Genomic DNA, 27,348 nt, shown 5'->3' on the forward strand with positions numbered 1-27,348 from the left:
GCAGCACTATCGATAAAATTGTAGTTCTGGAAAATAAGCTTCCCTTGTTGTTTTGAAAGAAAAAATATTTAATTCCAAATTCACATGAAGGTAAAGGTAGGTTTGAATTAAGAAAATGAGGCTAATAAGTGGCAAGCACCCTTACATTTGTTGGTGGATATCCTCTTTGTGCTTGTCCTATTAAAGAGTCTATCTCCGTTTATTGATCACTTGATAAGTGAGCGCTGCTGAGCCAACAGATCAGGTTAAAACTGTTGGCTGTAATGGAGCAAACTTGTTCACAGCTACTCCACTCAGGAGCTCTCTCTCTCATTCCTGCTGCCTCTCGGGATCATAAAGGCCATTTAGGCTTCACTTACTAATGTTTTTGGGATGGCTGTCCACATTTTTGACTGCAGACTGTTTATTCTAACCCGAGCTTCCCAGTGTCGTATCTGGAATAGCGAAAAACATGTAGCAGGTCTGACGCAGACGGCCTGCTGTTCACCGAAGTGTCCAGATGAGCGTAAGAGACTCTTAGAGCAAACAATCACCGCCAACACCTCAACGATCATAACCCAGGGGGGGCTGAGTGTGGCGGTCAACACATGGCACTAAACACCACCTGCGTCATCACTACAACTCTCAGCACCATCCTTATCTCCTCTCTCGCTCTCTCTCTCTCTCTCTCTCTCTCTCTCTCTCTCTTACACACACCCTCTATGCTCTTTAGCCAAAGCTGAACTTGCATATTACATTTCACTCACTCAGAGGAAATGGACACTCTTCCCATCAGCTCGCAGGACCTAAGGTGCACTCAGTGCGCTCCGATGTGCAGACTGAACGGCCTGTGAGACAGTGAGGCACTTAGTATCTGCAGCATTAGACCGGAAACCCTCAAGCTGTCCTCTGATGAACTTTTACAAATTCATATAAAAGGCCTTTCAACTGTGTGCTGTCGTACATCAGTTCATACACTTGTGTCAGTTTTGATTCTTCATGCAAAGTAGACTTTTGACCCTTAAAACTGCTGACTTGTATCTTCTTTTTTCTTTTTTTTTCTTGGCCCCAAACTGTATTCTTTGATATGTTGTCCCTTTTATTTAGTCTTCTTTCATTCTTGTTTTCTCTTGATTTCTTTTCCTTAACAACTTGTCACCTCAGTCATAATTGGCCATCTTCTTTTTTTTTTCACACCTAACAATGTCTTCCTCCTCTCTGCACTGCAGTGCTTTTTGGACTTTGGCTAGGCCTGCTCTTGGATCAGAACACACAGCTCGCTCCTCTTTTGCAATGCCCTGCTCGGCCCAAAAGCTGCTGAGACCATCAAAACCCTGACGTGCAAAACCAACTGGCTCCAAGGGCAAAGTATATACCTCTGCCCTTCTCTTATCTTCTCCAGTGGTGATTTTTGAATATATGTTTTAAAAAGAACCCACAATCTTAGAAATTCTCTGACATTTTCTAATAAGAATGTATGTTTTGATAAACAGCAGAAAGAGAGGGATGTGTCTATGAGGAGAGAAGGGATTATTTATGATATAGCTAAACAGTAAATAGAGGTTAAGTACAAACACCAGACCGAATGAATGTAAGACTTGCAAAAGGTGAGGAAAATATGTTAAGGAGAAAAAGAGAGAGGTGATTAGGCCCCTGCTGCCTTTAAAATGTAGTTGAGGGTATGTGTGCAGGGTGACGCTTATTCCTAATCTTATGCATAAGGACGCAGACATGAATGCAAAAGCTCTACTGCTGTCATCATTGTGTATCTTATCTCAGGGTATTTGCATGCATAACTTTTGGAGGGACACGGCAGTAAGACAGACAAGTGAACAGAGACTTCCTGTCCTCCTACTGACCTAGTTTATGCAGACACGCACACACACGCGCACACACACACACACACACACACGCACACACACACACACACACACACACACACACACACACACACATACACTAGACAGAAGAAAATATGTGAGCAGTCAAACACAAACAAGCCATCAGGGTCTGTCTCCTTACATCAGCTGCACTCCGAGGCAAATTTTTCATCAGCGTAAAGCATCGTAGTCGGAGAGAAAAAAAAAAACAGGCCTGAATGGATGAAGCTGGTATTAATCCCATTGTCTATGGAACAATGTGGAGGAGTGATTCAGACACTTCTCCTGATGAGAGCTTATGAAACAGCCATGAGTGCTAGATAGATCCAAACCACCACTAGTGCTTTTGACTGTCAAAACCAGGTCAACAAGAGTATAGCAATACATCTCTAGTGGTGAGGATTGTGCCTTTATCTCACGTGTGCCTCTCGTTGCTTCCTGGAGCACCGTCTTTGTATTTGAACTGGATCTAACTTGGTCAACACAAAGGATGCTTTGGTGTGAGTACACAGAAGCTTTGTCACTGCAGACACGTTTTTTTTATTTTTATTCTTGGCAGTGTGAAACTGGATACGTGTTTATAGTGACTGTGTGCCTGAAGAACTCCAGACGTTCCTCTTAGACCATTCAGAGAGAGACTTGCCAAGTTTCTTGCACCATCTGCCTTTATTTCTTTTAATGTAAGCTACAGGGAAGCAGGCACACTCACATATGAATCTAGGGGAAGAGGTTTTAGCAAAGCACTATGAGATCAACAGAAAAATGGAGGGATATAAATTAGATTTTGATTTCATTTTTAAAAAGGACAATTTAGCGATTTTTTTATTGCACTGTATTCCGGAGACAGATATTTTCATACGGCTCAAAATCTTTAAAACATTATTATTATTTTTTTAAACTACATTTCCCACAATGCATTCATTGAGTGTTTCATTCGATCTTTCCTGCTTTGTATATGCTTATAACTCCACATCCTGAGTGTGAGACTTAGATTTTCTGTTCACATTTGAAATGTAAAGTCCATTTCAAGGTTTTTTTTAAACGTTTTAAAACGCCTCTTCAACGGAAGCAGACGATGGCCATGAAGGTCTGAATTTAATTATGCAACTGAATACATAATTTTCATATAGCCTATGACAATCGGTGAAAAAGAAATACTTTTGAATATTTTATATATCCGTGGTATTTAAATTTGAACAGTTTTTTGTTGTTGTTACATTTCAAGATAAAGGTCTTCATACTGTTGTTTCTGAAGACGCAAGACCACCACTCACTGACAGCATTCAGTCAGACATCATTCAGAGTCACTGAAATTATGTCTACCTGTTGACATCATCAAGCATAACCTTCATTATTTCCATGCTTTGCTTTGGGTAAATAATATTGATCACTATTGACCCTGAGGGGCAGAAAACCTGTCCTTGTCAGAGAAGCTGATTCTGAGAGCTAACACCTCACTGTGTGATCTTTGAAACATTTTTTTATCACCTCCCTGTTTCTGTTTCTTTTATACAAACTGACACTTGTTTGAAATTAGAATATTAGACTCAGATTTGGAATGATACCCTGCTATCTTTTCTTCACTTTGTTTTCATAGTCATGTCTTGTTGGTCAGGAACAGAGTGATCATTGAAATGTCAATATGAATCTGGAAGTGTTACAATGTCAAAGAATATGTTGACATTAGATCATTCTTCTGTTACTCCAGACCTACCTTTTCTCTCTCTCAGAAGCAGCAGAGCGGAAAAGACCTGATATTTAGTTTAAGTGACTCCATCAACAAGCATGGCAAAGAGTATTTACTTTGACTGCAGTGTGGCAGAGACATGCATGGATGAATTAATTTATGAAGATAGATGCTTTTCACCAGATTATTGATACTGGTCCATCACTTCAATTTATATTTACAATGCATCGTTTTACAACATGGTATCAGATCAACTCAGGCCTTGTTTGCTGCCTGACAGCGGTTAAAAAATTACTCAAATTTATTTTTACTAAAATACAAAAATACAAAAATTAGAGTAGCTGTCAGGAAGAGCAGAAAGCTTCAGAACAATATAAAAAAACAAGTATAACTGTAATGTATTACTTACATTTTATAGCTGGTAAAGATGGAGTAAATTCTGATTGCTATGAATAGCCTACTAATTGGTCTAATTATAATCTATATTATATATCATAAGGGACTTGTTGAGAAGGTCTCACACAAGGGTCCAATAGTGACAGCATCATGTAGAGAAAAGAAGGATAACAAAGAAGTAACATGACCTCAAAGTGACACGCCACTCGTGTGTTTGTGTGTGTGTTTTAGTGTGTGCATAAGTGTGCTCATGTGTGCCCAGATTATTTTAGTGATGATAAACGCTACACTTTCAGCAACAGGGAGCAAACATGTACTGTTGCACAAAGTGGGTACTGTTGATCATCACTATGATTATCTCTGCACACGCACACACACATACAAACACACGCAAACTAAAAAAGAGAGAACCCATAGCAAATTAAAAGAGACTGGGATTCTTTAAGGCAACTATGTTAGTGCCACAATCAGGAGTCCTGTAAGGAGAGCTGGAGATGGAGCTGTGGGTCCTGCTGGGCCGTGGAGGATGAGGAACCGTATACTCCTGATTATATATTGTATATTGATTGTATACTTCTGGTTTTGTTTATGGCTTTTTTTTCACACTGTTTGTACCCAACAAGGTTACTTATCTAAACCCTCAGCAGCCAAAACTACTGTAAAATAAATAGGTTATATTTGGTTTAACTGCATCAACAACAATGTAATTTACCATCAAATACAATCACATCATCAGCATACAAGCTTATCTCCAAATTCAGACATCTCTTGTTCTGATCATTATAACTTAATATGTTCTGGTTCAGACATGATGGGCTTTCCAGACAAATTTTCTCCTTCCTTTCATTGCCCCCCAGCTTCCCCTCACTCTCATTGCCATAGCAACTAAACCCTAAAGGAGAGCGAGTAAGGGACAGCCACACAGAAGCTTAGCCAGCAGCAAGACATTAAATCAACCTACACATTTGGGCGCACACAAACTCATGTTACACATGGGAACTCACTCATATTTGCGGCTGCATGTGAGTGAACACATACACAGGGTAATACAAAGCATAGATTTGCATCAGCAACACCACTTAAAGCTCTCGTGTTTTTGGTTATTTGTAAAACAATACTGTGCCCACAAAGGACGCTTTGAAAATCTAATTCCAAATTCAAGAGGAGCATCTGCACCTGTCAGCTTTTGTCAATTTCAAACCAAATCCTCAATTGAGATCAAGAGCTCTCCACACAGACATTAATCGTGTGTCTTATGAATACCTACAATAAGTGTTATAAAAGGTTTACATACATCTAGGCTGTATGCAGAGTTCCTTGATTTAACAGCATTTATGGCCTTGTGGATTATGGATAGATAGTTTGTCAAGAAAAAGAAGATATGCCTGCACACTTGCTCAATACCCAATAACAGGTATTAAATCATTTCATACAGCCTTTTTCTTCTTGTTTTTGAATTGCCCTACACCCACATGATGTGCATATTACAAGGATTTTTCCTCATTGCCACCTTCAGTAACTGTTGTGTTAGCAAACATGCTAATTGTCATTTGAGTGTTCCCACAGAAAAACATAAATCTGATACAGCCTGAGGATAATGCTGCTAATGTTTTGTCCTATAGGTAAACAACATGCTGCTACAAATTTAGTGCTTTTTTGCCACAGCTGCAAAGATTGTAAACATTAAGTAATAGCTGCAACGGACGCTGCAAGTTAACTGAGGTAAGAGCTGTGTGACTACTTCAACAATCAGTGGTACCTGCTGACAGCAGACGATCAATGTGGTCTGTGACAAAGTAGAGGAAAAAAGGTCAATTTGGGCTTTTTATCAAAGGTGATTATCAGTCAAAAAGGAGAAGGCATATGACTAAAGACTGCTTGGAAAATTTTCTTGTATAAGTTTTTGTTTTTTTTCCATTGATTTCCCCAGATAAAGACGTCACATTCTTTTATAAGAGTTTTTCTGCTGGAGTGAAGACAGACTAGAAGCTAATTTCAGTCATGTGTATGTGTTCACTTACACATGACTTAGTTAAATTGATATGTTAAAAAATTAGACACTTTAATGCAACTGATGAATCATGAACTTTCAGCCTCAGGTCACAGAGAGACACAAAGATGAGGGAGAATTTGTGTCAGAACTCAACATAATACGCTTTGTACTGAAACATGAGGTCAAGGATTTCCTTTGACAGACTGTATGGAACTAACACTCTGGCTGGACCCTGAGATCCACTGTTCCAACTGTACATTTGATTAAGTACACATCCAAAACACATCAGGCTGATCAAAGCTCTAGCCCACTCCTTCAACACGGGTCCACACTGCTTTCAATATTTTCACTGACCATTGTTTGCTTTGCTTTGTGTGCTGTTTTGGAAAGTTTCTCAAAGAGGCCTCCATTAAGTTTTCTCTGGAGAGAACTGCAGATGAGGCAGGAAGAACCTCAATCTCACTTCTCTCCAGCAAAACTAGATTTATGACATTTCAAAGGCTATAACTTGGAGTAAAACAACATAAAGGTAATAAATGAGTGTCAATGTACAAAGAACAAGTGTTGGACGCAACCCAAATTGGTGTGAACAATAAAAGACCCATATGGGCTGAACGAGGGGATAGAATCGCAGGGGAAGTGGCTCCTCTCCCCCTCTACGCTGTAGGAGAATTCTTTCTAAACAAGGTATGGAATGCACTCCTGTGTTTCATAATTTGTTCCCTCATTCTTCTCCTTTGCACATTTACAAACAGAGCCCTGAGGAAGAGGGGGAAAGAAAGAAAAAAGGGAGTGGGAGAAGGAGAAATTAAGGGAGCTCTGGAAATATGTCAGGGCAATGCTTGTTCAGTAGGGCTAAAGGGAAATGAAAGTGAACAGTGCTCAAGGGTGTGAAAAGGGAAAATGGCAGAAGACAATTTATAACCGTCTCAATGAGAGAAAGAGTAGGGAAGACAAGAAGAGAGAAAACGAGACTGTCTGATAAATGATCGCAGTGCTCCACTTGATGTTCACATTCCAGAGCTGGCAGATCATCCAACATTCAAATCTAAATTCAGATTTTTTTTTTTTTCATCCAGCCGGGAGACTGGGAGCACTGGGGTTGCTGCAAGTCTCTGCTTCCTTTCTCTCGCTCCATTTCTCTCCGTCCTTTTTTTTCTTTCTGTTGCATGTGCCAGAGAGAAACAATATGGAGATCAGTTGTACAACACAGAGGAGACCGGGAGGTTGGTGTGGGGGTGGGAGGGCAAGAGGAGCTGACGATGTGGAGGGTGGGCTGGGGTGCTAAGTTTAAAAATATCTCAGACTGCCGAACAGCGAGGCCGAGTCACAGCAGCCCAGCAGCATACCTCCAGCTTCATCTATTTTTGTTGATTTTTTCCATAATGTCTCAAAGTCTGCCTTATAAGCTGATTGCAAAGAACGCTCTTGGGCTGAAATATAAACTCTGACATGGTCATTTTCCCTTGTGTTTACAGCAGGGCTGGCTTCTGTCAAAAGCACGACTGACATGTTATCAAAATTCTTCATTTGGCTCGGGGGTCAGGTCAGTGATGGCAAACCTGAGCTAAAAGTAATAGCCACACTACTTTAGCAAGACACTGAACAGTACTATGTCTGGGGCCTGAAGCACATCATGGGCTCTGACTAGTTTAAGAAGGAGGGCAAGTGGACAAAGATAATTTTCCTACTGCGATTGTGTGATTCATCTTAAATTAACTGGAAACTGCAGCAAATGAGCCATGTGTTGCAGCCAAATAGCTGAGATGTACAAGGGGTGAACAAAACAACAGGAGCACATTACTAAGCCATGTAGACTAATACTGTACTGAAATGATTCATAGACATTCAAGTATTTATATGCTTGACTCTTCTACTTAGATTGTGAGAACTTATAGTTTTCTATATATTATGTAGTAAATGTATATATTTTGCACAGATAATGAGGCAAAACAAGTAATTTTATAACATTAAAGAAATGTCATGACACACATACATTCAAGTGACGGTCTAGACTGTACTCTTATTATTTTGAGAGACAATAATCTATCAATGAGCAAGCACTTAGCAACAGTGGCCTCCAGCAGAGTCAGATTCATCTGTGAACATCTACAACAATGTTACAATTTACTTAGCAGACGCTTTTATCCAAAGCGACGTACATCAGAGAGTAAGCACTAATCCATTCATACACCGCCACTGAAGCAGCGGGAGCAATGCGGGGTTAAGTGTCTTGCCCAAGGACACATCGGACATGTTGCTCAGCTGGGGATCGAACCCTTGACTTGGTTGAGAGAGCGACGACTCTACCAACTGAGCTACAGCCGCCCCGCTTCTGCTTGTAAAAATATTTTTCTTAACAAATAAGTTTATCCTTAAATTAAGAATATGTTTTCAATGTAAAAACAACTTCCTATATGTGAAATACTTTCTAGGCTTTTATTGTCGATGTTTTATTTTATTTTGACATTCATTTATATAGTTTGTGTTTTTTGGTTATGATTATGCTTTTTTTGCTGGAAAAGCAGATAAAATGTGAGTGATTTCATTTATCGAAAAAAATCCTATATTTATGTGTATAGCAGTTGCAGTTCCATTAAATGTCCTTTATATTTTTATGATTTCCATATTCGTCTCTGTTCTCTTCCTGTCTCCCCCATTCAACCATATTTGTATGCAGGGCTTGTGTGTTGCTAGGGGGGATCCTTGTTCTAACTCATTGCATGCATGAGTCAACACTCACAGATGCACATAGAACATTCATAGATAGCAAAAGGTAAAAGGTAGCACATCATTTTTTTCGGTTCTTTAGAGGAGCATAAGAGAAGGTTTAAGAGAAAAACAAAGTGAAAGAAGTAGATGGGTAGTCATAGAATGAGAAGGATATTTATGTCCACAGATGGAAAAATCATTTGAGCTGATATGCAAACGTCATACAGCAGTGGCCATGTCATCTTTATCCTAAACTCCAAGACAGCAGAGGAAATGAATTCACCTTACCCCTAACAAAGAAAGTACATTTTCCAAAATAAGAGCATCTTACCAGACTTGATTTGTTAAATCCACTGGTTGTTTGTCCTCCATCTGGCTGAGTAGAATCTCAGACAATGGCACACCATCTATTTTTTAGTGGTTTGTCAACAATATTTGCAGGGAAACAGCCCTCACTAATGGCCCTCCTGCAGTCAATCAGTAAATGTGCCGAGACGAGCATCGCTGACATCAGAGCGACATGTTTCATTAGATTTATCTCTCCACCTGTCCATTTTGCTGGGCTTCTCTATCATGTTGAACCGATCAATAATCCCACCCCTGATCTCCCTCTGTGTACATATAGTCAAGCACTTCCTGTATTTTTTTCATCAGTCCTATTACACACCTGCAACACAAACATTGTAACAACCAATAACACCGTTTTTGCACATTATTTTGATTAGTGGTCTGCTTCGGGTGTCTCTGTTTTATTCCAAATTGATAACAAATTGAAAGAAAGATATGCGACTGAATTATCTTTGTGAGGCAAACAAAAGGCCATTGATTCGTCTGTTTCTGTGACGCAGGAAAGCCTTCTTCGGAAAGTCATTAACTGAGTGACAACAGCTGAAATGACTCCAAGTGTAGTGCTTTATTCTCTGATTGCTTCCTGTGTGTGTGTGTGCGTGCGTGCGTGCGTGCGTGCGTGCGTGCGTGTGTGTGTGTGTGCGTGTGCATGTGCGTGTGTGTTTGTGTGCGTGAATGAAGGCATACAGCGGGCACACATATGGTGTGACATAATGGCACACTGCAATGTGTTATCAGCTGTACTAAAATTAAGTGGGAACGAATCATGCTGTAATCTATAATTTCCTCTTGTGCCATTTGAGGGGCTTTTTCTTTTAGAATCTATCATGATGTAGATGCATTGTTCACATTGCTAAAGTAAATATACTGAGACAGCCCGAGATACTAATGACTATAAAGAGGAAATTCCCTGTTTGCTGTGGATACCACAATCACATTTGCAGTTCAAATCAAGTCATTTTGTTTGTTTTTTTCTCACTTTGACTATCTCGGCTTTAAAACTCTTAAGCTGGTGTTTGTTTAAAAAAAAAAACGAATCTACAATCAAACACAGATGATATTCTACACTATGACACGCTCGACCCGCAAGAACATTGTCTACAGACTGTCTGACGTGCTGCTGGCCTTGTGAAGTCAGACCTGCATTGTTCAGTGTTATTCCTGTAAACAGCACAACAGAAATAGTTTAGCTAGGGCTTCCATGTAACAAGTTTCCAATGCAAAACACGGCAAATAACAGAAAAAGACAAATCAGATCAGATCTTAAATGTCAAAGATGTGGCAGAGTTGAAATTATATGAGATTAAAGAGGGGAAATAGAGGAAGTGCAGTTAAAAAAAAGTCCTCTACAACCAGCTCTTTACCTCCTTGACATCATTTTATTTTAAATTTTTTGAGCGCTCCTTGATATACAAGTTGGACCTAAGCTGAAGATACTGAAGTTACTCTGAGAGACGGAGAGGCTCAGATACTAAACTGAGATGAAGAGGTTCATTTGCTTCAAACTGCTGAATATAACACTTCCTATCTGGTCACAAAAGAGTCTCCTGCATTCAGTTTTTAAAGACTATTAGACCGCTCCCACAAATCCCTTTCTGTATGTTTATTGAGATTTCTTTTAATAGGCTGAAACGCTTAAGTCCTCCAATCCTGTTTTATGATCTAAATGTGCATGTGTTTGCTGTGATAACATGCTAGAGGTACAGTGGGGAGCTTCAGGCGATGAAAAGGAGAATATCCATTACATAAGAGATTAAACTGAAGGAATCCGAGGTATGTATCCAACATAACTAGCCCAATAATATGAAGGCCCAGTTCATGTGCACCCCCTTCTAAGTACAGAGCCTCAATCGTCCAGCCGCTTTTTTTTTTTTTTTTATCCCTTTGATGTAAGCTTGTAAAAGGGAACAAACACACAGCGTGGCACCGTGGCGTAAACTCATAAAGTGCTATTAGACACCGTTGTTGTGTTAACTTTGCCTCTCAGCCCCAAGTGCAGAGGTCATGTAAGAAACAGAGGGACAACAATAGATTTCAATTATATTTTCTTGCTATCAGAAAGATTTAAAAGTAAGTACTGAGTTTGGTTTGAACTCTCAAAAAAAAAAAAAAAAAAAAAGCAGCCTGGCCGGTTAGTGACTGTGGGGCTCACTGGCCCTTTTTGTTATTACATCTCATGCCACCCGCTGCTTTTACTAAACCGCACAATATTGTAATGGACCGCTGCTATTCCTGCTGCACTTCATTACAACAAACAGGAGAGTATGGAGGAGAAAGAGGAGAAGAGGGGGGGGGGGGGGGATCACTGCTGTTTTTGTTCAGCTCTCACTGTTTGCTCTACAGGAATGTTTCAGAGGACCCCCCTCCGCCCCACCATGAGTGTGTTTCATCCATCCACGTGCTACACATACCCAACTGACATACACTCATCATGACGAGGACACTTTCCAAATCGCACACACTCTATTTTTAATGAAAGAATGTGTGATGCATGTCCTCTGCTTCCCTGTCCCTCACCGTGCACTCATCTGTAGAAAGGTTTTTTTTTTTTTTTTTTTTTTTGCCCGCTCTGATGTGTATTTGACACACATCTGTTGCTGTAGCTGGAGGCGGAGAGAGCAGGCGGTAGAATTGAGGCTTACACTTTAAACCATTAGCATATGCTCAGAGGAATGGAAGGAGAGATAAGGGAGAGGTGGGTGGACATGTAAGAAAATGTGAAGGAGAGGATGAGCAAGGGAATGCAGAGGCATTAAATTGAGGAAGAGGAGAGTGATTTTTCTTGTTTGGTAATCATTTGCACGCACAAAAACACTAATACAAGTACATAGTCACATATCCAAAAGAAGAATTGGACTCTTAAAAACATTTTTTTTACAGTTTTAAAGTAAAGAAAAGCACACATTTCTGTGTGTTTGTGGTATCTGTATGTGTGTGTGAAGTGTGTGACACTGACCTCTGACCCGGGCATAGCAGCAGCCACACTTGACTAGGACTTTACGGAACAAGTGTTGGCAGCCACAGCCTCTGTGGTGGTGGCGATGGTGACCCCCTTTCATGCTGTTCAACCATAAGCAGAGGTGGGCATGGCTCGGCACTCCCTCTCCTTCTGCCCCTCTCTATTTCTTTCACTCTCACCCAAAGTAGACTCCTCACAGTTTAAATCCCTAAAAAAAAAAAAAGTGTCCGCCTCCTCCTCCACAGTTGACAGCAGACAGACTTTTTAAAGCCCACACATCCAGACGGAGAAGAAGGGAAAGAGTCCACCAAAGCTGCTGCCAAGAAGAAATCCACTCTAACTCAAACTCACAGGGTTTTCCAGATGGTGATAGAAACAATAAAAAAGGATTCCAGCAAGCTGAGCGTTTTATTCAATGTGCGTTTGTTTCCCCTCTGCCTCTCTTTTTCCTTATGGTTTCCTCTTGGTGCTGAGCTCTCGCCTCTGTGAACCGCCTGGTCAAATGACAGACTAGGAGACTGCTTCGGAAAGAGGGAGAGAGTGAGATAGCAGTGAGGGAGAGAGAGAGAGAGAGAGAGAGAGAGAGAGAGAAAGACAGAGAGAGTAAGGGGAGGGGTAAGAAGGGTGGAGTCTGCAGCTCTAGTTGCTGGCTATTCCAGGATAAGGTTCCCACTACCCTAATTTTCTCTCTCTTCCTGCCCTCTGTGCTTTTCTCCACTCAGCTGTTTTTTCTCTGCACCCCCTTGTTTCCTCTCTCAACTGTCTAACGCAGAGAAATGGCACATTCAGAGCTGACCCAATAGAAACAGCCAGCTTTGTAATAATACACAATGCTATTTACAGAGGAAAGACCATGTTGTGATGAAGTGATCCATGATTCATGGATTTTCTTCTGTTTTTTTTTTTTTTTAACTTCTGGTTATTACAGCTCACATATTCCCCTATGGTGTTCATTTTTTGGTCATGGAGTTAGCATAGTCTCTTAATTTTTTTTCCTCAGTGTTTCGATAGAGCGAGTTGGCTGTCTCACATTTCACAATGTTGGCATGTTGGTATTCTTGGTGGGCGTGTGTGAGTAACCCAAGTCATTTAGCTGAACCTTTCATTGTAGCACATATGGGGGCACTCAAACCAAAGAAACCTCTTGGATAAAGAAAAGCTGTGGCTTGTGATGGTATAAAATATCATATAATATAGTTGAGCATCCAAAAAAAACAATTCTGAGTGAAAATATTCATCCACAACTATGAAACAACCTAGTTCAGAAATGGCTCCTTTTGGCAATTGTGCCATTGCTCAAGACTGAGTCAGCATTACCAATCACACATTGATTGTAAACCTGGCCCACACACAATAGTGGCCAAAACTACAGTTCTTGTAGTAAAGCCCTTAACAATATGTTTGACTTGTCTTGGTCAGGACCAGAGGAGGAAAGAGAAGCCATGCCATCAAAATGATTGATTTCTATTTATCACAAAACACATGTTACAAAAGGCTGTGATATCCATATCACTGTTAGAAGTTAGAATACAAATTCAATGTGAGCTGAGAGGCCTTTATTTGTCACTAAAACCTTACTTTATGATGGCTCTGTGATGTTTGCTATTTTTTATCTTGTTATGGAGCACACTCATTCGCATTGTACCCGCATTTTAAATTTCTGCATCCAATCAAATGGACAACAGCGACTCAGATCGTGTTTATGACATTCATGATTTGATGGTCATGACATAATCTCAGATGCACCCTAAGTCATTTTCTTCTAGAACCAGGCCTGATTAGAAGGCTGTTTCGGATCCGGGTTTCTATGGGTGTTAACTCTTTGAGCCTAGCTAGACTTTGCAAATGTGTACATATAGGAATGAAACGATGAATTCTTTGAGCTGTCATCAACGAATCAGTGAGCCCAAAAAAACTTTCATCAAAGTGTTGTGTTGATGTTTAACATGATATGGTACATTTTCTGTTCAATTACTGAAGAAAAACATTTATGAAGAAATGGTCTAATAAAAGAGGTCCTACTCTAAAAATCAAAGTATGAACAGTACAGACACACAAACACAAGCAGAAGACACATTTTTCTGGCTTTAGGCCGTTATAATCATACTTATATTCATGAGCGCACAGGTTGTGTAACTGCTTAAATAGCAAGGCACACGTACTGCCTTTCAGATGTGTACTTAACAACGGGGAAGATTAAACCCAATCAACATTAGATTATGACTCATCAGCCTTTCTTATACAAGAAATCACAGTTTCTATTTCAGTAAATATCACATGGAAATCCAAGGAAACGGCTCAAGAGGTGTAGCTGATAGATGCAGGAAAATGAAAAGGCTTCTGAAAATGCTGATGTGAAATACTGCGAGAATCAGCAAATTATTATCTGACCAACAAACTGCATTTCTCCTGCCTGATGCTTCTGAGCTCATGACTCAGTCTGTGATCTCATCTCACTTTTCCCAGCACTCATCACGCCATGCTCCCTTCACACAATGTGACTGTGAGGAAATCACCTCCTGATTGCTGCAACAAATACGAGCACCCACTCAGGTTCCCTCTTAGGGGGGCATCGACGGAAACGAGAGAAGGCTGAGTAGCGCCTGGTACTGAACCAGCTCACACACACACACACACACACACACACACACACACACAAGCACGCACATCTTTGAGTTGCATTCGGGTGCTTCCACGCTTAACATGGCTGTATCTGAAGCATCTTTTTTTTCAGGGTGGTGGCAGGTTGCTTTCAGGATGTTTTTCTGAAGTCGACAGTCAGAGCAAACAGGAGAAGCCTCACCTATTAGCCACACATGTTATGTACACTCACAGATGCATGACATGTTTCATGCAGGATAAACTAAGCTACTTAAACATAAAGGGAGAAGGTACTAGAGATACATCATTCTCAGGTTCTGACGGCACACTAGTTTAATACATCTCTACAGACAAACAGATATATCACAATACTCCCCATTCTCTCCCCCTCCCTCCCTCCCTCCTTCTATTGCTTTTCTTATAATGGATGCTTTTAGTGACTGTGATTGAAGGGGGCAATCCACCAGAGGAATATCGAACAGCCGCGCTGAGCATCTCCTCTTGTCTGACACTAATACGGCTGCCGAACACTGTCAAAGCACAGGAGCACATGATCTGAAACAAAGGATATGACAGCAGAACAGAGGGGTTTGAAAGGAAAAAAGATCAAACGAAGACACCGAGACAAGAATCCGATGGCAAAGCTGTACAAATTGGGCGCTGCCTGCACATCACTCCACAGAAGAGCAGACTACAGAGCAGCGAGATAATGAAGAGTACAGTGCTCTTGAGATGCATTCAAAATTCATGTAGTGAAAGCTTGGGAATCTTTTCATGTGCTCTTAAGTTAGAAGATGTCCAACTTCGCCTCTGCAGGGCGCCCAGTAGGGGGCATTTGTACTTGTTGCATTAGGTTGATTGCATGGTGCACTTTGCTTGCGTGTGTTTGGAAAGTTGACTCTTTGACTGAGAAACAAACTGACATTATAACACAAAAACAGAAGATCTGATGAAGCACTTTGCATTTTAATCGCTGATTGTTGTCACTGAGAATCCACAAACCTCAAATTCAGCCCCGACAGTATCACCTCGTTAATCTGGAATAAAATATCAGAATAAATACACACTGAAATTAGCCTAAGAGACATGCACAAAGCTCTGAATGTAAATAGAAATATGGAAAACTCTTCCTCCTCCTCGGCTTGAAGTGGGAGTTGGGGATGTTAGGTGAGGCATGCATTAGCACCCATTCATTCTTCACCCTTTCATCTCACTCCTTCACTCTCTCTCCCTTTCTCTCTCCATCTCCATCTCGCACGAGACACACACACGACACGCTAAAGATGATACATCTGCACATGTATGCTGCAGTGTGGAGAAAAAGAGCCTGAAATGCTACAGGATGAATAAAAACATGGATGTGTATGTTCACAGCAGCCTGGATTTTAGGGCTTGCCTGAAGATTTACTTGCTAAGAGATGAATAAGTGTATTTTGGTTTAAAAAACAGAGAGAAATTATGGGGTTTGAAAGTCTGTCATGTAGGAGGTGTGTTCTGGGAGGGATTTGTATATGTTTTCCCAGAGAACATTTATTGTTAGAATAAATGTTGCAAATACACTCAGCTATAGAAATCTGATTTTTTATCTATCAGTTAAAATGCACGCACACAAAAAAAGGAAATATGGAAGGTTTCATGTAGCATAAGTATGAATACTAATAGCTACAGCAGGTCTCACTTCAGCAGATATGCAGTCGTTTGTTTGCAATGTGTTCCCCAGCTCCCCCACTGACATTAGCCTCTCCTCAGCCCATCAGCCAGCTGAAATCCTGCCAAAATATGCTCACTTAGATTTTCCTTCCGCTCTTATTCTCCTGTAGTTCCCCTCTCTCTCTCTCTCTCTCTCTCTCTCTCTCTCTCTCTCTCTCTCTCTCTCTCTCTCTCTATCTCCCTCTATTCCTTCCTGCTTTCAACTCTCTGCTGAGCGCCAATTAAGGCAAACTGGCATTCTGGACAAGCCGTTGTAAAGGGGGGGGGGGGTTCTGTGTTTTTGGCTTATGTCCCATCATAAGGCAGAGGTCACTGTGTTGTTCTCGTCTTTTCTGCAGACAGCTGATATTTTTGTGCAATTACAGTGACCGACACTGCCACACTGGAGAAACAAACAGGTGTGTTGCTGTGTTTGTGTGTGTGTGTGTGTGTGTGTGTGTGTTCACTTCAACACTAGTACCACTCAGTACCTCCCACTGTTATACCCCAACATGCGGTGCAGCTCCCAGGCAAAACATCCTCGAGATTTCATAATGTACCACCCACAATTAAAAGCACAGACATCAAGACATCCACACAAACATACAGTCCTCATCAACCAGTCCTCGTCATGTTTCGTCCTCCTATCTGACCTACTGCCTTCCTGTATCTGTTCAGCTGCTCTGTGAAGCTTTCTCTAGGAACACTTTGTAAGCAGCACTGAGACTCTGGGACTGCAGCGGACTGTGTTTGAGGCTTAAGCCTGAGCTAAAACGCCACCCAAAGGAGAAAATGTTAATTAAACAAAAGCAAAACCCAGGGACCACACATGGAGAGACACTGCTGTTTAATCTTTGAGTAATAAAAACTGAGCCAAGCGGTTTCAACGTCAAGAAAAATTAGATTTTCTGTCGCAATAACAGATTAAGAGAAGGGGTTTCTGCAACACTATTATTTGAATAATGCAGCGAATCCTTATGAGTTAATACTTGCCTCGTTTGGTGACACACAAGTACATTTACATGTGTTGACACACGTATGTAGGACTGTGTTTACATGTTTTTTTTTTTCTTTCTGCAGGATCAGTTATGTGATCTAAATGCCAGCTGTGCTGTGGAGCAGTGACCTGTGAGGTGTCTGAGGGACCTCCCTGACCTGTGCCTGCCTGCCAGCCCTGCATGACCCACTTTGCTAAAATGCAAAAGGATCTTCAATTTAAAAAATACATAGTAAATATCTGATTATATTTACAGGTTTTGCCTCACCAGGGCGGTCAAACTTCTTCTCCTTTTTCCTACAATGCTCAAGTCCTTTGAAGCAGCTATAATAGATATTATAGTTTTATATTAATCTAGATGACAATGTGGAAACAATGTGTGAAAAGGGCTGCTGGTAGTTACACTGCAGCAGTGACAGCGATTTTTATTTTTATTTTTTATCTCCCTAGCCCACATCTTTAATGTTTGGTTAAGACTCTCTTTAAGCTTTTTTTTACAACCACAAGGGGCAGCTCTTTTTTGTGATTACGCTCTAATAACCCACATCACAGTTTAGTTGTTAAATACTGTAGTTAAGCATTTTGGCAGACAAAACAAGAAAAAAAAATAAAACAAGATATTTTCCTAAAACACAAACCTTTAATAGGGAAAAAACATTTGTATTTGCCAGGCGACAGAACACATTGCTCGAAAAAGAGAAAACACCATAACTGCTGGTTGCAATGTAAACACTATAATAAGGTGCTTTGTTGACAAAAAAAAAATACATTATTTTCAACAACATGTTTAAGAACATTGCTGAAAATTCAAGCCATACTGAAGTTATGTAAGAAGTCCACATCAATCTGGGTTTTCTTATCTATACTTCACAGCAAGAGGTGACAGTCTGATCTATAGGTCAATGGTCAAATAACCCAGCCAGGACTGTTCTTTGGCTACTGTTTGCAGAAGAGACAAAGAGTATCAGACCATCTTGATATTTTGGGAACACAGACAGAAATTTAAAGTGTGGTGTCTCACAGTAGACTGACTTTAATACTGAGGAAACAGTTAGCTATTTATGGAGGTGATTATATTTTCTAATCTGACACCCGTGTGAGAAAACGCTTTTTAATTTCTTGCCTTTAATACAGAATATAGTACAACTTTAGCTTGATATATGCCCATTTAAGGTCAAACATACAAATAATTTTGTCCCATGGTCCTCTGGGAGCAGTAGTTGTTAGATGACACACTCCCCAAGCCCAATATGGACAACTACATCTGTTTACTGCTACTCTTTAATTTGGGTGAATGATTTCATTTGTAGAAATGATTTCTTGAGAACTAACCAGGTCATGAGCCATCCATTCATGAATGTGTTCATCACTTTTCCTATGAAAGGAAAGAGATTGGCTTAAGCATTTTTGCTAAAGTCTTGTGGTGAGTGTGTGGGAGAGAGTATTATGTAAGATTTGCTGTAACATAAATGTTCACTACTAATTCTAAACTCATAATGTGCATGAGTTTCTTGTATCAAATGAGCACATTCAAAGTCTATTAAAGACGTGTGTCTTTAAAAATGACTAATGTTTGCATGCAACTGCAGCATGCAACCGTGGTCAAATACAACTCTGTTGTTTTTACTGGTTCAGTTCTGTTTCCTGTTGATGTAGCTTCCTTGAGAGAGACACACATAGTGTGTAGACACACATGGCCATCCATCACTGATCAATGTTACGAAACAGATACTGTAGACACAGACTGTCAGGGGAGAGTGAGAATGTGAGTTATATTGCTGGTGTCCAGGGAGCAAAGAGGAAAAAATGATACGATTTGAGAGAAATATGACCAGCAGCTCTGTGTCTGAAGACGGGAAACAAGGTTTGAAATACCACCACTGCCGTCATGGCTTAAGGGAAGACATTCATAAGGATTAAAGGGGGAGGGGGGAGAGAACAAAAAGTGGATGAAACTTTAACAAACCCCCACTACTACTACAAACTGCAGAAATATTCACTACAATGAATTCTGAAATGAAATAGATTTAGGATAAAGATGAGAAATAGTGGAGGTTGGCACTGTCCCGTAAAGCTAAAAGCAGGCGTCTTGATCCTAACACATAACAGATGTCCCTAATGAACCACAACTTTAAAGAAAGTAGGGGCCTCTTCTCCTTTCCCCTTCTGACACACCAAGAGATGGAAACATCCCTTTGACCTCTGCCAGTTAAACCATAGCTAAATGAGATCATAAATCTCCTGGTTGAAATGTCGAAAGTTGACTTTAATCACTATTTAAATGTTAATTTCGTTGATTAAATGAATCAAAGATGAAAGAAGCAGGGTTTCATGGAATGACTGTTCATTACTTTAGCTTATTTGCAACTGTATACACATAATACAAAAAAGTTCAAGGTTGCCAAGCATGTTTGTTGAATAATTAATATGATGATTGAAGAATTAAAAATTACAAACCTGAAAAATTCAAGGTTTTGTGGTGACAGTAATCCTCGTAAATCCTTCTCATACTGTTTTCTGTGGTGCTTTTTTCTTTAAAGGCCACAGTGTATTTAAATATCTTTTTTAAATGTTGGGAACTGTCCATGTTGTGATGTTAATGTTGATTTTTGATGGGTTTGTGATTTTGAAAGTCTGCTCTTTCGGCCAGGTAAAATAAATGTAAATATAAACTACATTAACATAAAGATATTATCATCTTCCATTTATACACATTCAAAAATAATCAAATTGTTTTAGATTATATGGTTAAATATTTAAACCATTTTGATGATAAAACCTTGTTCGTATATTTTCCATATTTCCATCCAGATCCCTCCTCTGCTTCGCCAACAGAGTCTGTATCTTGTTGTTGCAGTTCAGATGTTTTTCTGCTTTTGTCTTTCATTGATTTTCCATCCAATTTCCCATCCGGAGGAAATTAGGCTATGCAAAAACAATTAAGCAAAGGAGCTTGTCTGGAACAAGAATAAACAATCTCCCATTTGGTCAGCATCCTTCCACATGGTCCTACATCAGGCATTTCTTTACATTGTATTTCTTTTTTGCTTCACTGAGCCCTTAGCTGTATGCTTAAATAATATTTAGCAGCATTAACCTCAACAGCACACTCTATCAGAGTACAAGCATTACAGATAAGCATCTCTGACAGCTTCCTATGGTCTCACTAACACCACTTATGTACGCCACGTACTGTTCTGCAAAACAGTAAGCGGTCCAGCCACATGGTATACACCACCAAAACCCCCCTTATATACACACACACTCTTGCTAACCCAAACCCAGATCCAGCTACAAAGATCCTTTTGTTCCTTTCCACTCAAGGAAAATGGCAATGCACGCAAGCCTTTCACTGCAAAATCAGAAAGAGTGCAACCAATAGCGGCTGAGGCAGGAGGGGACGGGGGGCAGCTGAATATGTTTTCTTGCCCCATCTGGAAAGTGTTGCACACAAGAACTCTGTTCACTCTCACATACTTGTTTTTTGTAGTTAAGCAATTTACTGCTATCTATTCAAATAGACGATAGAGAGGGTGGAGTTTAATAATGGTTTACTGCAAACACTCAGGTGACTCCAGTCTGAAGTTATTAAAGTCTAATAACTGCCATCAGATACGGCAAATGGGAGTCAAGCATGTTTTTATACTGAATGCTAAAGGCCTAGTTAACCTGGCATTGACTCTAGAACTCATTTCACACATGCACTGCACTCCTGAAAATGTCCCATCAATGTCCGGGTGGATCAGTGGTAGGGTCGGTCTTCTCTCAACTAGAAGGTCGTGGGTTCAATCCCCTCAATGTGTCTTAGTGCATGACCTCGAAACCCAAATTGCTCCTGCTGCTGCTTCAGCTGCGTGTGAACGTGTATGAATTAATGAATTAATACCGACGGACATGTAACCTGCAGTGTGAAAAAGTTCAGTCCATGTCATGCCTCACCCCCGACTTCTGACAAGTACCTGTGCAAGCGCTCAGCCTAGTGACGTAACATCAAATCAAAAATGGCGGCAGAAATGTGAGCATCTTATGGTGTGTTCCATTTACAACAAGTCGAGCAACAGACAGGAGTTCCTTTATTTTGTTAGCTTTTACTGGGCGACAACAAACTTTGCGCTTGAATGCGACATAACAACATGTCCACAGATATATAAATTGTACCATAATATCAGTTTGATGTATTTAATTACACAAAAAGAGGACTAAGTTGATTATAAACACTATAATGTACAGCTCAAACTTTACTGTACACATAGCAGCCATGTTAGCTTTTAGCTCATGCTACTACAGTTCCTTATCATTTCCAAGTCGGAAATTCCCGACTCTAGTTCCTGATGTTGTATCCAGTTTATTAGCCGAATTTTTGACTTCCAAGGTCATGTGAAACGCACCATTACTTCTGGAGTGACAAGGAAACTGAGTTTTGTCTTTCGGAAATGAGAGATTGAAATATTATCGGACGTTTAGATGGGACCTATTCAAGTCTGTGGTTAACAGGCTTGAGGATGCCGGTTTCCCAACAAGTACGGTGGAGATAGTCAGGTCACGTTGTAAAGTACTGAAGAAACGTTACTATGGCCAAACATCAGTACAAAAGAAGTGGCTCTGATCCAGCCACTTTCATATTTGACAAAATCTTGGACTAGATGCTTTGTCACCGTCCGCTGCCCACCTCAACAGACGGTGGACATCACAGGTGCCTGCTCAAATAAGATGCAGTAATCATAAACCAAAACCGTGATACAGTTCATATCAATATCAGTCCATGTATACCAAGTCATTGTGTGATTGCAGCAGGTAATAGTCTGTAACATACGACACTAGAGAGTGGGCATGGTCTCGGTTTCCAGTTTTAAGTTTTTTCTATTATGTTTGTATTGTGAATATGTCCTTATGTTGTAGTGATATTAACCCAGAGACAGTCACCATTACAACTTTCCTTCTCCTTGACACGCTACGCTGGCACGCACCCCTCACCTAAACTAGTTGTGAAACCACACATTGAAAGCCTCCCCGCTGTATGGCACACGAATGACGGCCAATTCTGAAAGTTACAGGTCCTGACCTGACACTGACAGTTTTCTGCTATGAGGTTCATGTGTATGTACCTTACTGAATGTGGGCTTGACATTTGCAATGTAATGGATGTGCTCATTTTGTGTGTAAAACTGGGCGAGAGCTTTTCTGTGTGCTGTCTTGCGGACTGCTGTTTCAGGTGTCCTGTAAATGTAACATTTGTTCGATGTATTTGCACCTGCCTTAAGAGAACATTTCAAGCACATTTTCGATGATACGTACTGCTGATAGGCTTGTCAATGTGAACATCCTAGTTCAATAAATGTAATATATTAACTAGCATGTATAAAAGGGGATTCCTGAAAATGGCAGGATCTGAATATCCTGAAATTGCCTGGAACTTGCAGGAGTTCATGTATAAAAAGGGGATGAAGTCCATAGACAAACATGTATATTTGTGTAGCGCAACAGACATTGTAGCAGAGACTTTTTCTTTATAAAAGAGTGATGAAGTGGTCGAGCAGGCTGTATAAGATGTCACTGCACAGAAATCCGAGACGTCTCACACAAAGACTCAAAGCAGACTGTGGAAGTTTGTGTTTAGGTGACTTTCTAAGCTCTGACTGGTTTGGTGAGGCCCAATGTTTGGACTAGCATTGTGGGGGTTTGGGTCACAAAATGCTCTGTCACGCTCTGAACATGCAGCCCTTTCAGGTCTTACCTGTTCTCTCTCTTCTCTCTGGATTGTCTGTTGTAGTACTGGCCTGCTTCTCCCACTCCAGCCCCTCTGGCTCCCAGCGGCCCTGCACAGGCCCCTTCTCCTCCTCGCTCAATGGGAGGTCCATCTCCCCTCCATCTGAGAGCTACACACAGAGATGTCTTTGTCAGCGCTGGAGCCCTGCTCTGATGAGGAAGTGATGGTAAGATTGTACAAAGTGCTTATGGTCACACAACCACAAAAACATTATACCAGTGGCTGTTTTTTCCACTGTTCCCTGAATCTTTTTCATCCTTTTCTCCATTACACACACATCAAGAATGCAGCAGGAATCACTGAGGTCGACTTTCTGCCACAGAGCTTGGATGAGAAGTGCCTCTCAGACAGAACTTTCAATCTTTATTTAAAACACAGCAGCACCAGAATAGAGGTAGACAGATGAAAACAGTGTTATCAGCCTTCTTCAAGGATGCTGGGAAATCATAATCACTGTTATTCCGAACACTGTCTGCCAAGGAGGAAATGATTTATCAAGATAAACAAATTTAGACATAAAGAGAAACCTATTTGGACATTTGTGTAAACTCTATATGTTGGAACTTCAAGATGATGTGTTCATTAAATGCAACTTATGGATCATCTCTTTTGTAGACAAACATTTAAAATGCAAAATAGACTTTGAATACCAAGTGGCTGCTATACCAGCGATCATAAAACACTTCAGGAAAAGTGATCACCTGTAACATTCTATTTGACTTGCAGCAGAATTCTCACTGTAGATGTCTCTACATTTATATAAAAACAGAAGAAACAATAAAAGTACAAAGGATGAAGGATGGAAAAAGGAAGGAAGAAAATGAATAGTCCTGGTTGCGGTGAGGTGTCAGACCAGCCTGCATGGGTTTGTTTATGGTCAGATGGTTTAATCACTGCCACTCTGCTTCCTGTTACTCAGGAACATCCAAGATTCCTCACAAGCACTGAACAGAGACTTAAAATTCTTCCATTCCTCTCTCTCTTTATTCCGCTGCTTTTGACCATTTTAGGTTTACGCGAAGCCGTAAAATAAACTTGGTAGGAATAGATTTGAAGAAAAGAGACAATGGAAGTCATGCTCTGTAGGCCCTGAAAAACACCTCCATATGTGTATGTTATAGTCCATTTTTTTTTTGCACTACACTACACTACATTCTATGCAACCAGCAAGTGAACATACAAACAAATCAACAACTCACCCACTGTTGATTGGGCATGGCTACAGAAGTCAGCATGTCAGCCATGGCTCCCAACATCTGGTCAGTGCGTCCCTGATTCTTCTGTAGAGCCTTCATGCTCCCCCGAAACTCTCCTCAGATTGTCCTCCTCTGTTTTTGTGACCTTTGTCTACCCAACTCTCACGCAATCTCCCTCTCTCTCTCTCTCTCTCTCTCTCTCTGTCCTCTACCTTCTCTTTCCTTTGTCCGCCTGTTTTTCTGCTCCCTCAGCTCCTGTCTCGCTGTGCACTGTGCCACAAATTGGAGCTGAGCCACCACAGCCCGCCTCGTCCTGCCCTGACACACAGGAAACCTCATTCATATGAATAATTGATCCTGGAAGAGGGGGGGGGCATGTTGCTGTCTGGACCTGAGAACATAACAGCACTGGGACAGGAACCAGTGGACTTTTTCTTCCATGTCCCCGTCTCTTAAGTCCCACAATTTAGAGACAGGTGAGCTGGATGCAGGTAGGTTTTAGTCAAGCAAAAAAAAAATTCCTCTGATGGAAGGATTTCTTTGACCTTTTGGTTTAGATTTGGTTCCTCAAGTCCTCTTCTTTGACATCCATCCAAATGAGGAGTCTACACAGCATGGACGTCTTTCTCTAGGTTGTTCTTCTTCTTCTCTCCTACTGTCTGAATGTTGAAACAACTTCAGGATTGTCCACATCACCCTCCCTTTCTTGTCCTTCATTGGCTCGACATGATCACCACCCCCCTGCCCAAAACATCTCCTCCTTCCATCAGTCTCCCTCTTTTTTCCTTTATTCCTCTTTGCCTTCACTTGCTGGGTGTCTCTCCAGCTCAAGCCATCTTAACCTTTTCTATCTCTCACTATTCATCTCTCTCTGGTCTGTCTTTGAACTGTCCTGGTACCCTGCATGCTCCTTCTTTATTTCTGCCCCTGTCTCAGGCAGTGACACTAGAGTGTGTGAACTGTTGAGCAGCGGGGCAGCCCCAAATAAGGTCTGAACACACAGCCCATGAAGCTCAACTGTTTAAGAGACTGTCATCAATTGCACACACATACTTACAAAACCTATTTAACAGCCAAGGCTGTGATTAATTGAACCAGTAGTTTTTGTTAGTTACAAGTTAGAAAGCTTGTAACATCGTTTACAGATCGACTCTGCATGCACACTTTAACCTGTGTGTGTGTGTGTGTGTGTGTGTGTGTGTGTGTGTGTGTGTGTTACAAATGCTTTCACTCATGTTTTATAGACAAACCATATTTTTGGCTCATCACTGTTCTCTTGGAATTCATCTGTACAACTATAAACAGTTTATATCAAAATTGCGTTGACTGAGGACTGAGAGTCTACAGCCTTGAAATAAGCTTTAAGCAGCTACAGTTCTTTAAGGCTGAATTTAGATTTTCGCTAAATGCTAACATGCTAATGTCAAAGCATTTTTACCTCCATATTTCAGCTTTTTTTGCATGCTAGTGTGCTAAATGGCACTATACACAAAGTCAAGCAGACAATTATGAAATATTCAATATTTTTGCAGGTATCTGGGAAAAATTAAAGAGTTAAACCTGCAAATATATCCTGTGGGAAGTTTGAACAACGGAAACAAATTCTGTAGCAATGCAATAGTTGTTATGCTATATTTCACTCAAACTACCAAAGTCCCCCCTGGCATTGTTAGGGTGTGTCCGTCTGCAAGTTATGAAACAACAGGTAAACAATGTACTGATTCTCAGCTGTACTTATTGTATATCGTCAGATTAAATTGAGTTTATTTAAAGTTAGACGTTAATTTAATGCTATATGCCAACAACACTGAAAGTCATTTTATTGAGACTTATCCATTTTGATTTAAAATCCTGTCTTAAATCTGAGGGAATAAAAAAGCTTCCACTGTGGGTTTAGTAAAGGTTATTGCAATTTTACTGTAATCATAATTCAGTGATTATCTTCATAATTACTCACATTTGTATCTGATAAAACATTTCTGAAGTCTCTGTTGCAGACACGTTGAGTCATCAGTTTGTGATAATACTGACTGTACAGATGTAACAACAAACATGCCAGGGACTGAATACATTCACAGCTTTATGCGTGGAGAAACACACAAAGTCTTGTAGAGCATGCGTGTTTGCAGCAAACATAAGTAATTCAATTGATACAATTTCAGGAATAGTTTGGACAGTCTTTGTATCAGAGTTTTCCTCTTCACTGAGTCACAGTACAGCCTGAGATTTTTGTGTTGTATCGTTTTAATCACACACAATGTGTGTTTAAGCTTCCAGTCTTTAATGGGGGCTTCCTTATCATTGTATTCTGAGACTGTCTCCTCTTTCTATTTGTTTGTTTTATGGTTTTAGTCAGGGAGAATAATTTATGTAGTAAGGTAATGTAGTCACATCACACTATCAAATTCTGCAAGTGAAGATGCTTACCGTGCACTGCAATGTACACAATTGGAATTGGGCCAGGGACTTTAGCTGCATGTGTCTTTCACTCACTTTCTAAAAAATCTAGGAATCTATGAAAACAATGCTGCCATAAAGTGATTCTGGGAAGTAATAAAAAGTTGAATTTTCACTGCATTCTTTAGTAATCCAAACACTTTAAGTCTGATGTTTTTATTTCAATAGGACAAGAGGGATGTTCAAACATTTCACAGTATCTGAACAAAGTTTGTCTTTATCAGAATTCTTGTTAGTAATTGCTTACAGTAATATGTCACTTCACCTCGCAACATCGGTCTCCTTTTCTAATGATGTGCACTACTTTTAGATTTTAAAATATAATGTGAAATGTATGTATGCCATTTTTAGGGCCACCTAGACTGTATGAGTGTATTTAGTAAGCCATTGCATTTTTATCATGCTTTTGCAACTCTTTATTTTGCGTTGCTCTATAGGCTATTCCAGCATGCAGGTTTGGTTTAAGTCCTAAAAATCCCCAAATTCATTTTTTGTGCACAATCTTTTTTACTCGTGTGTAGTCAAAGAACAAACACCACAAACTTACAATTCTTGTTATAGTAACTTCTTTCCAAATCTCCTCTTTTGTCAATATGAAATAGTTTAACTGTGTTTCCTCTCTGGTTCTTTCTCATTACCTGATCTTGAGAGGTTTTAGAGAAGCTTTAGAACAAGAAAGGGGGAAGG

The 27,348-nt window shown here is 40.3% G+C and overlaps 1 protein-coding gene across 3 annotated transcripts in view; it reads right to left on the reverse strand.

The window, feature by feature from the left end:
- arhgef25a (Rho guanine nucleotide exchange factor (GEF) 25a) overlaps positions 1-25,109 on the reverse strand; it is a 43,936-nt gene extending 18,827 nt beyond the window's left edge. The window contains exons 1-2 of one of the 3 annotated variants that reach the window (XM_061056943.1): positions 24,208-25,109; positions 22,976-23,117 (exon numbers count right to left, since the gene is read on the reverse strand). In XM_061056943.1, coding sequence (XP_060912926.1) covers positions 22,976-23,117; positions 24,208-24,303 — 238 coding nt within the window. In that variant the 5' untranslated portion in view covers positions 24,304-25,109. Of the gene's footprint in view, positions 1-11,951; positions 12,480-22,975; positions 23,118-24,207 lie in introns of those variants that run through there. The other 2 variants (XM_061056945.1, XM_061056946.1) reach the window with 2 other exon arrangements.
- Between the last annotated feature and the right edge of the window lie 2,239 nt (positions 25,110-27,348).

Source organism: Labrus mixtus, chromosome 15 (assembly GCF_963584025.1).
Source record: "Labrus mixtus chromosome 15, fLabMix1.1, whole genome shotgun sequence".
NCBI classification, from domain to species: domain Eukaryota; kingdom Metazoa; phylum Chordata; class Actinopteri; order Labriformes; family Labridae; genus Labrus; species Labrus mixtus.